An 11581-nucleotide genomic window follows, 5' to 3' on the forward strand; every position below is an offset into this window, starting at 1 on the left:
ATTTCAATGAAACAAATATTAAAAATTATAACAAGGAATTGTTTCAAAACAAAAAATATTACTTTATAAAAACGTTAGAACAAAAACCCTCCAAGGAAACATTCCTATTATGATTTCCTATTTTAAAATGACGCAGAACTAGGCGGGTATCATTTTAAGGCTGCTGAATACGGTGAAGTGTGACTCATAATAAATGATGCTTCTATTATCTGTAATGAATTTGAAATAACGTTTCTAAGAATTTCGATACGTATCTTCGTACTATATAGTAATAGAAATTATAGGTATGTCTATTTATTTTACGAATAATTAGGTAATTGTTTAATTTTTAACCCTATTGCCAAATGCTTAGTTATATAATAAATAAATCAAAATAATTCAATTAAACTACACTACAATTACAACTCCCTCGTATATGTGAAACATTTAACAAAAAATTTAATAGTCTTGATATATTTAACACTCCATACAATATGTACATAAGAGAATTAATGGGCTTGATTCATGCTCTTCATTCATAATTCATTTAATCATTAAATCAAATGCAATTTTCCACTCTCACTTTTCTTCAATCATCCTTTACCACTCCTTATCAATTTCCTTCTTTTCCTTTCCACTATCTCCTTGTTTTGTCCATATTTATCTTATTTTAATATAAAGTATATTTTTTATTTATATAGTTTAAACTTCAAGCCGTCGTCGCTTTATTACAGTATTATTTAGTGAATACATATAATTGGATGGCAGGCCCTACTATGTATACATTTTATATAGTTTTTTTTTTTTTAATATTCATTTAACCTGTTTGTATTCGAAATAAATAAAATAAAATAAATCTCTTCCTCGGCACAGGTTTTTATAGCGAGAAATACATTGTTAATATAGTAGCATAATGTATTATTGTGAACTATTAAATAAATAAATAAATATAGTCTACTTTTTCGATTCAAAATGTAGTTTTCCACTGCAATATTTCGTTGACTTTCTTTAATATTTGATCCTAAAAAGGTTTTACAAAGGCTTTATATTTCAGGTTTAAAAATAATTCATAATATAAAACTAACACAAGTATCAAATTATATACTTTTGAACTTATGAACCACGGACCTTTGAGCCATGAGTCCGAGACACTAGCCACGGGACCACAACCCTATGTTGGCATATTAATACCTACGTACCCCTGTAATATCCTAATATAGAAACTTCTCTGGGTCTCTATTACGATGGAAAAATAATTTATCTTCAGTTTTCTGTGTGAAAAATAGAATATGAACACTTACATTTTTTTTCTTAACATGTTCACTTACAGGTTACCGGCGAAGATACTTTAAGTTTTAATAAAAATATACTCATTCTAGTAGATAAATATCGAGTTTACTTTATACCGTCTCAAATTAAGTTGAATATTTGATACCTTCAAATTATGTAATTGTACTTTTTAATTCTCTAAATAAAAAAATAAAAATAAATATACAAAGTAAAAGATGATTAAGGTACGCTAAATTTGGTTTACCAATGCAGTGCCCTAAGCACCATTCAGTGTAGTTATCGACGATGACGGATTTACTATGATGAAGAATATTTTGAATTACCCAATGACGCATGGATTTTGTTCAACGTAAACAATGTTTTGAAGAACAATACTTGTCTACTAAAGCACTTTTTATTTATGATTATGCAATAAATATTATATCTGATTCCGAACGTTCTGTCTTGAAATATGCTATACTGTATTGTTTCCTCTTCCGAAAACTTCATGTCTAAGAAAATAAACATGTGTTTTCTTTGGAATTTTCTTTATGTTTTTTTAATATATATGTAAAACACGATTAATTAAACAATAAAATTCAAAGAAGCAAGCTCTTTTGCTTGATGAGTGATTATTTGTTGCAACAGAGAGGGAAAACATTTTTTGTTGAACTAACTACCTGGTAAAAGAAGAAGTATGAAAAAATTGTTTTCAGACGTTGGTTGCCTAGTAGGTGAATTGGTTCAGCCGGATGAATTGCACCCACATGATAAAGGTTTCATCTCTTTTACTTCACAAAAGTCAACAGTTGAGGAAATGTGAATGTTCAAACATAGGCAGAATGGTGAATGTTACACAGTGTGTAAAGTGGCCACTTAAACCAGCCAATGACAAGTCATAAGCCCTGTAAATACCTAGACTCCCATATTCCCTTCTCAAAAATATTTTCTCTCTCTGTTGCAACAAATTTGAATATTAACAACTCCCTAGGGAGAAAATCCAGCCAGTCTGCAAGCATTTGGACATACTCAAAACATTGTTTGATTATTTATTTATTTATTTAGTTTACGAACAATAAAAAATAATGGATGCGTAGGTTTTCACGGTCACTGTAATCAATATGTATCTTTTTTCGGTGATCCCGCGTAAGTTAGATTCATTCCGACGTTTCTGCTACCATTGCAGGAGCCATTTTGCCCTACAGACCCGGCGTTATCATACACTCAATTTCAAATATGGAAATATAAAATATCACTTAAGTTTAGTTAGAATGTAAGTTTAGATATACAATTGTAAAGCGCCCTTGAGGTGATTTTTTTACAAAAATGGCGCTATATAAATCAGCCAAATATTATTATTATTATTATTATTATTACCTGAGAACCTGAGACCTCTTGCATGTAGTTAAAAAATACAGTAATACGCAAAAAAATATGGTATCCGCTAAAACAAACAATCGAAGATAGAACGACACATCACTCTGTCTTTGAATATAGACCTCGCTTCCTCTATATTCATACGTCTTCTTACGATTTTTTAAAAATAAAATGATACATATTATAAGGTTTGTCCCTATCAGAAATTGAATAAATTAGTATTTCATTATAATGAACCATTAAATACAGTGTTTTCGGCTTACTCAATATAATAATTATATTTTATTAAGTATTGTCCTGACGATAAAACGATCGCTCTGTATCTGGCAGACAAATAATGAAACGGGCAACCAAATACACACATAAAAATTATACTTTTACGCAAATATTATGGTACCTACCTTAGTAAATAAATACAAAATATTTAAAGGAGTATAATCAAAAATTAACTACTTTTCATCAATATTTGAGATATTATGAGAGATAAATCACAATTAAAATATAGTATAATGATCTGTATAAATGCACAATAATATACAATGAAATGTTATATAATTTCATTATTAAATCCAAAAAAAGCGTACAGATTTTTCATGAAAATGCATGAATAATTTTCTAAATCTTTCAACGCATACAATACATTAATTGAAATTGTAACAAAAAACATTACTCACGTTTTTCGATGAGAAATCTCAAAACAACACGTATCACAATGCAATTATGATATTGTTTGTTGCAAAAACAAATCTAAAACGTAAATCACAACACAGTAATAATTTTTCTCACAAAACACATACGTGCGGCACGAACGTATTGAATTTCAAATCAACACTGAATTCGGTACCCAAAGAAAAATTCGTATTGCCCTCGTGTGCGGCGCGGCGCATATTAAAAAATGACAGGTGATATGGCGGGAATACGCGCTCGTTTCATTGGCTAGAATTTTAATCGCGGTAGACGGAAACTGCCGAAATGTCTTCGGAAATCTCCGGTTTTTAGCGGAGACTACAACCAAACATAAACAGTATTCTGTTTTTTCGTGCAAATTAGTTTCATGGTCTTTCGTTAGAGGCCTTTGCCAAATGGTTTCCTTAAATTAGAAAATATTTTATCGAAATACGCTGCATTTGGTTTACCAATGCTTGGTTTACCGATGTTTACCCTATGCACCACTGGGAGGGGAAAGAGGAATGATAATGATGAAATAATATTTAAAATCACTAGTCGTAAATTTATACTAAACCACGCTTGCATAAATGTATATAAATTTATATTAGATAAAAAAAACTAAATCGTAAAATAATAATAGTAATAGTAATTTAATTTATACGGTTTATATCATTTTAATAAAGAGTAAAAGATAAACAAACAAACCATCACGCCGTTTTCCAGTAAGGGTAGGTAGAGCCCCATATCACTCTGTCTATGCAATAAATCTGGCTTCCTCTACATGCATACATCTTTTCATAAATGCGCGCCGATTATTCGGCTTTTGGCGCGTCTGTATTTAAACATTTGTTGGATTTCTTCATTACATCTTTCTTGGTCTTCCTGGATTTCTGCATCCATCAACAGTCTTCTCGTAAACCTTTTTAGCCGTTCTTCCGCTGTCCATTCACTCTACATATCCAAACAACTCAACTGCTTATTTATGCCTCACAAAATGTACGGACCTCGACATTAATTTGTATATTCTTATCATAATAATTATCTTGTCACTACTCCCAAAATAAACTACGCATTAGATGGAAAATTCAAATTTTCAAAAATATAATAATCGTGCTTTTCTAGATACCTACTTATGGGCGCGTTGAGTTTAAATGTGTCTATGGTCTTATGTCTATGAAGATTTTAAATAGAAGTTCGCCAATTTTTCTTGTCTCTATTTCCTTCTGAAACAAGATGTCGGCGCCAGCAGTAAAGGTTAGCTTTCCGCTGTTCGTTTTTTTACGTATTAGTACAGTTTTCTCACCGTTTAATTAACAAATTGATTCATTTTTCCAATTATTTTTTTCAGCCTAAGCGTGAGCCAGTCCAAGCCGTCCAGGTCTTCGGCAAAAAGGTGAGTAACACCCCGTAACGCTGTATCCACGTGGTTGTGCTTGTGATTTTGTGGCACGAATTTGACTAAATTCAGTGAAAATGGGGTTATTTCGACAGTGTTCATTTATTGTGCTTATCGTGAATGTGATTTTCATAAGAAATATTCGTTTACAAAACAAAACGTGACGCTTCTGACATTTCCATACACCCGTTTGACATCTTGCAATTAGGGTAAATTTGAGTCGGCATTCCATATAAATAATATAGTTTTGACGGTATTTCTATATACGTAAGATATTTTCGTGTATTACAACGTCAATTAACGCCGCCGGTGTGCCACAAGGGGGGGTACTTTCTCCACTTTTATTTTCCCTTTTTATCAATCCAACAACAAAAAACCTCCCCTGTTCGTACCATTTATATGCCGATGATTTGCAATTGTATATTCATTTCGAACCCGTCGACATTGTTGAAACACATAGAGTAATGTCATTGCACTCGAGCATTTCTCTTCATGGACAAAAAACATGGACTTCTCTTAAATCCAACAAAAACACAAATTGCACTTGTTGGTAGTAAACAAATGTATTCAAAAGTGAATTTTTCCACATTTCCTCTTTTCAAAATAGATGGTACAGAAATTCCATTCATGACTTCAGACCAAAACTTAGGTATTATCATTCATAAGCATTTAGGGTGGCACGATCAGGTTAACGAAGTTAGTCGTAAAATTTATAGCAGTTTGCACTCACTTAAAAAAATTACAGAATTTCTTACCAATTAATGTTAAGCAAACATTAGTCCAGAGCTTACTTCTTCCACTCCTTGGCTATGCGGATGTATGTTATCCTGATGCTAACTCTGAATTGGTTGATAAGTTAGAACGATTCCAGAATATTTGTATTCGTTATATCTTTAATCTTCGCAAATTTGACCACATAACCGAGTATCGCACGCAACTACACTGGCTCAGTATCAGGCATAGAAGAAACATTCTACCACTTCTTCACGATATTTTTAATAATCCCACTTTGCCTGTTTATCTGAGTGAGCTCATCCAACCTCTTTCACAACACGGACTATCTCTTCGTTCTAGTAACGAGAGAACCCTTTTAATACCCTGTCATCGCTCTAATTTTCTTGCCTCCTCTTTCACAGTAGTAGCCACTTGATTGTGGAACAATCTACCCACTAATGTTAGACGCCCCTTCTTTATTTACATTTAAGTCAAGATTGAGATGTCACTATCTAAATATTTAAATTGTTTCTTTATCCTTCTTTCCTTCCCATCCCCTCTCCTCTCTTCATGGTATAGTGTAAATTTTTTTTAAAATATATTTATTTTTGCTAATCTTTCTTTTAATTTTTGTATAAAATTGAAAGATTCAATATGTCCATGTGTTTATAATTTTCTCAAACTGAACGGTTTGGGTAGGTAGGAAGAAATTGCCCTTAATTGTATATGTATATAAAGTGTCAAATAAATAAATAATTCACAATAGTTAATTTTTTAAAAGTGTTTTTCTTTATGTGCAATCTAGTCACCAAACAAAACGTTCATCTTGCTAAAAAAAACTGAAGGTAAATCCAAAACAAACTAACGCTCTTTCTCAAATACAGTATCATTTCGTGGGGTAATTACTACAACTAGATAACTTCAAAATCAGCATTTTTGGGTTAACCACTAACACATTTTTATCCTTGATGAATAATTCTACAAATACTAATTACCTTAATATTATTTTAATGCATCACGACTTGTCTATTTGTAGCACTATAGAAAATGTAAAACTATAAAGTGGACATACCTGCGCTCGATATCTTTTTTTCAGATTTTTTTTATCTAAGATTAGCCATTGAGTCAAAAACCCGTATCCAGAATTCTCGTTCTATTTCACACGGAATTGTATTATTCTTCATCTGCCTGAACACAGAAAAAACCCAGTCACTATAGCAAAATCCTAAATTGAAAGTGTGTAAAACTAAAAAACTTATTTTGTTTATTATATATATATTTTTGTTTTTTTCAGAAAACTGCTACTGCAGTTGCATATTGCAAACGAGGCAATGGAAACCTCCGAGTAAACGGGCGTCCCCTGGACATGATCGAGCCCAAAATTCTCCAGTACAAACTGCAGGAACCACTGTTGCTGTTAGGAAAGGTAACACTTATATACGGATGTTGAAACTTAGGCTGGATTGCGGCCGTTAGTGTTATAAATAATAACCTTAACCAGCCAACATTCTTGGTGAAGCGTGCAACTAGCTTCATCCTTTGCGGGGAAAATAAATTTGCAACAGTGGAAGAGCAATAATAATTATTTCTTTTTATTTGGAGGGACGATAATTATTTCAAACTGACGTTATGATTTACTAAAATATTTCAATTTTAGTGGTTATTTTCAACGAGTTGTAAATATCAGAAAATGGGAATGAAGTTGGGGCAGAGTGGGGTTTGAACCTCAGACCTCTGTTCTGTGAGTCTGCGACACTAGCCATGCGAACACGACCCGATTCTGTTAGATTTATTTTATATTATTTTACTTGATTGGTCTTCCAGTTTTTTTCAAATTTACTTAAAAAAATATTTATAATAAGTTAGCTACCCTTGATTTTATTATTCAGATAGCGAGGTGTGCATTTACAAGACACCGTCAATACTAAAAGTATGCTACAGAGATCGGAAAAGAGTATTCTGCATGCTATTGCTGGAAAGATGTAGCGTGATAGTGTAAGAAACACCACAATCCGAAAGGTCTGTTAAGTTCAGAAGATGTGGTCAGATTATGATTGCGTCGAGAATACTGGTACCAACATATATAGAGAACGAATTCTACCAAAATTCCGTATATAGCTCGGCATGGAATACCAAATGGGCAGCGTCCACCAGAGAAACCCTTAAAATGGTAGAGAGAGCTGGAGTTTAGCATCACAAGAGGATAATCCTGTGTGACTTGAGTCTACAGAAAGTTGAAGACGAAGATTTTATAGTACTCCAGTATAATGGTAGCTTTTAAGAGCCTGCCCTGCCCCAATAATATGTTTTTATACTATGAATTCTATCCAAAAATTTCCAAATCAATAGTTAATTTTTTGTTCTCATTTATTAACATTCTTTTTATTAATTTGCAGGAGAAGTTTGCCAATGTGGACATCAGAGTTAGAGTGAACAGTGGTGGTCATGTCTCCCAGGTGTACGCCATCAGACAAGCCATCTCTAAGGCGCTCGTCGCATACTATCAAAAGTGTACGTCTTCTACAAATTTTTACTTCTTCAACATAATATTTATTCTTTTATATTTTTTATTTTATTTATATATTTGCGTTCTTATTATTTACCCAATCGTTTCATTTTGAGGGCCATTTTCAACGAGTTGTAAATAACTCTCATTAACCCTATGATGTCACATGGGCCTACATAAAATACAAGACTTGATATATATTATGTATTTCTTTTTTTTAATAATGATATCATTTATCTTGCCATAACAGGCCTAAATTATATGATTATTTTTACAAATATTGAAATTTATAAAATGCATGTTTTATGATGCATCATCCCAATAATGCCTATTTAACGTTTTTTTTTATTTTTTTATATAGGTTTTACTAGTATTTATTGCTCTTTACAAAAATTTTACTCAATTTCACTTTCTCACTTCACTTTTTTTTAATTCCGTAAGTTTTAGTATATTTTATAATACATTTGTTTAGATTTCCGGTTATATGTATAACAAAAATTAAATTAAAAGTTTCTTAAACCTAGGTTTTCTGTGCTGTAAATCACCACTAATAGAGCAACCTGGAATGTTATAGTGCAAATAAAAATATGAAAAACCACAAGCTTTATATTTATATATTCTGTTAAAATTGAGTTGTTCTTGATGATTCTTTTTATCCCGAATATGAGCATCCACGGATGTGAAATGCAAACCTTATCTGAGGTAACAAGCCTTTCCTCTTACCAGTCCCACTTCCTTGAACACATCTAACCCGAATGTCTCCTTCCAGATGTGGATGAGGCCTCCAAGAACGAGATCCGGGATATCTTCATCCAGTACGACAGAACCCTCCTGGTAGCCGACCCCAGGAGATGCGAACCAAAGAAGTTCGGAGGTCCGGGTGCCCGCGCTCGCTACCAGAAATCTTACCGTTAAACTTTGGACAAGTTGGAAGATGTCTGAGTTTTTACCATCGCTGCCTCTGGCAGTCACTTCCCACTATTATTTATTATTATTGGAAAATGTCGGCCAGGATCAGCCCATGTACCACACTTTACACTGTACATTCTATTTTAATAATATAAGGGTAAAACAATACTTCTGTGTTTTATTTATTTGGATTAAATATCTGTTATGTTTTTTACACTGTCTCTCCATAATGCTTTACAATTGCACACTGTTATTTGAAGATTCATTAATTTAGCTACTTGTTATAACAGTAAGTCAGGTGCGAATACAAGAGTTAGGTATACACCACTTTCCTTCCCTTTTACTCGAATGAATAAAGCACGAGTAATTATGGTGAAATTCTCACTTGAAAAGCTTACAAAATCATGTCTCATTTAGGAAATCTTGGCTATGGTCGCCAAAAGACATTGGTAGTGAAAAGATGGCTTTAGCCTACGGGAAATTGGATACAAACAATGTTTTCTTACATGCGGTAAAAATTAGAGCAATAAATTGTATGACAAAGTTTCTTGAAAATGTGCAAAAAAATAATAAAAATATACTTTGAATGACGTCACTAGTTCATATGAATCAACCGATGATAAGAGAACTGAAAGATTTCCCGTTTACTTACTGTCAACGGACCAATCAGCAAAACTGATCAAAAAGAAGCGGAATAGAACGGAATAATTTCAGAAACACAAAAATTTGAAAAACCACAAAACTTCCTCATTGTAGGGTAGGAGAAGATATTGTGCCCCTATAAAAGCAGTGGATACCGAATAAATTTCACAATTTTTATAACAAACTACCTCTGACGCAGCGGGGGATTTTGCACAAAATTAAGTCTTATTGTCATAATTAACCATACTTAACTATTATGTCATTTCTTTTGCCGTTAATTTCATTATTTTACTTTGCTTTTTTACAAATACTGTTTACTTTTAATTACTGTTTTATTGCTATTAATATCATGTCATTAAATTTGCCTGTTATTTTCGTAAATAATTCATGTTTTTATTAATGGCAGGTAATTTAATGTTTTTGTCTAAAGGGGGTTTTATAAATATATTGTTTTTCATTAAATATTCTGCTAAATTCTATGATTCTATATGAGTTTTTATACTAAAGTCCGAGGAGGAATTAGGGCGCAGGCAGGGCGATTAGAACATTTTAAATGTTTTTTTCTTAAATATTATTATCAAAAGCCTATAATTTCAAAATAAACAGCAATTTATTGTGTTTTTACTTCGAGATATACATTTGAAACAGTTTTACAACTTCTAACAGCTCTCCTGAACAATTTACCAAATGTGACTTCCAGCATTTCAGCTTTAAGGTACAGATATAATGAGGTAAGAAATGCATTGAATGTGAGATTGGATATGGAGTTTAGTAGGATACAGCTTAGATTATCTAGTAAATTAATAAATGTCTCAAATGTAAACGTTCATCATATAAAGTCGCGTTTTGTTGTCCGAAATTTTAACTTACAAGCTAACTTATAAAGGTTATCCGAAAACTCTGGTGAATATTTTGAAGAAGTTTTCATATGGAAAAGTTTTAAGTGTTAATAAAAGTTTTGTCTGTTTTTTTCCAAATTTAAAAATGAGCACCAAAGCATAAAATGGTATAGGTTATATAATACGTCATTGTGAGAACATTTTCAACACCTCCTGCTCACATTCAATCGATGGGAAAAAAGCTGCCAAAGCTGCTCGCGATATTTATGGACTAATTTGTAGTAAAGTAGTGAAGGAGAATATATTATTGACAAATTGGTTATATTTATTTCTTGGTTGTGCCCTTTTGTTCTCTTGATTAGGAAACACACGAACGCAACTTATTAATAATGTTTAAAGCATTACTTTGCGATCAAACATTTTACTAAATGATACTAAATATTTGCATAAAACCACTTAACGATTTTTCAATGTCTACCGATTTCGTGGGCAGATAAAATTGTTTTCCAAAAGTGTAAATGGAAAGATGTGAGAGTATGATTTGTGTATTTACACCAAAAATAAAAATATCTTTAAACTTGCCTGAAGTCAATGCCCAAATATTAATAAATTATAAAATCACTATTAAAATGAATAACTTATACAGCGCTATTTTCGTAATATAATATCTCAAGGGCGCTTTACAAAATACATTTCGAAGAACACTATTTTATTTTGAAGTACTTTTTTGCATATCCACATAATAAAGAAGTCAAGCTTAGATACTTCTTTATGGCATGCATAATATTCAGAGAATTATTTTTGAAGTCGGGTTTTGGTAAGTGGATTCTTCGTTTATGTTATCAAAAAATAGTATCAAAAAGATTGCGAATGCATCCCTGGTGGGGATCGAACCCACGACCTTTGGATTAGAAGTCCAACGCGCTATCCTCTGCGCCACAGGGACAGATGGTGTGCACGCCACAACTATTGTATTTAAACATATTTTCAATTTCATTCAACCAGATGGCAGCACATACGATAAGAAAATATCAAATCTTTTTAAATCCTGATATTAAATTATTCAGCTAAAAAAAATATACGTATAAGTAATTGAAGGCGCAGGAAAATAACGTTTTGTTTGAAACATTCATAAATAATATTTATCATAAAATAAAATATATAATCTTGATATGTTCAGTGAGTATTCTCTTACTTGAGTACTTTACTTATTTACGTAAAGATGGCGGTAATGTCCACGTATTTAAAATACTGTTAATTTTTCTTTTAGATTTAAACGTT

General features: G+C 32.0%; 2 protein-coding genes and 1 non-coding gene across 4 annotated transcripts in view; 1 reads left to right on the top strand and 2 right to left on the bottom strand.

The window, feature by feature from the left end:
* insc (spindle orientation adaptor protein inscuteable) overlaps nt 1-3534 on the bottom strand; it is a 99909-nt gene extending 96375 nt beyond the window's left edge. For both annotated transcript variants that reach the window (XM_088224298.1, XM_088224300.1), the window contains exon 1: nt 3300-3534. The gene's annotated coding sequence lies outside the window, so the exon portion shown is untranslated. The remainder of the gene's footprint in view (nt 1-3299) is intronic.
* A 913-nt stretch (nt 3535-4447) lies between these two features.
* Nucleotides 4448-8987, top strand: RpS16 (ribosomal protein S16). The gene is made up of 5 exons (XM_088224301.1): nt 4448-4548; nt 4643-4687; nt 6699-6830; nt 7801-7915; nt 8680-8987. The coding sequence occupies exons 1-5, from the start codon at nt 4528-4530 to the stop codon at nt 8823-8825; spliced, it is 459 nt and encodes a 152-aa protein (XP_088080427.1). The 5' UTR covers nt 4448-4527; the 3' UTR covers nt 8826-8987.
* A 2186-nt stretch (nt 8988-11173) lies between these two features.
* On the bottom strand, nt 11174-11246 carry TRNAR-UCU (transfer RNA arginine (anticodon UCU)). The gene has a single exon. It is a non-coding gene; the product is annotated as a tRNA-Arg (tRNA).
* Between the last annotated feature and the right edge of the window lie 335 nt (nt 11247-11581).

Source organism: Micrasema longulum, unplaced genomic scaffold (assembly GCF_059751315.1).
Source record: "Micrasema longulum isolate JH-2025_06_02 unplaced genomic scaffold, ASM5975131v1 h1tg000278l, whole genome shotgun sequence".
Taxonomy (NCBI): Eukaryota; Metazoa; Arthropoda; class Insecta; order Trichoptera; family Brachycentridae; genus Micrasema; species Micrasema longulum.

Bases quoted from the DNA above. Each gene is read 5' to 3' on its own strand.
- RpS16 (XM_088224301.1), top strand. From the start codon at position 4,528: ATGTCGGCGCCAGCAGTAAAG. The intron at 4,549-4,642 runs GTTAGCTTTCCG...TATTTTTTTCAG, and splicing joins TGTCGGCGCCAGCAGTAAAG to CCTAAGCGTGAGCCAGTCCA. The intron at 7,916-8,679 runs GTACGTCTTCTA...GTCTCCTTCCAG, and splicing joins CGTCGCATACTATCAAAAGT to ATGTGGATGAGGCCTCCAAG.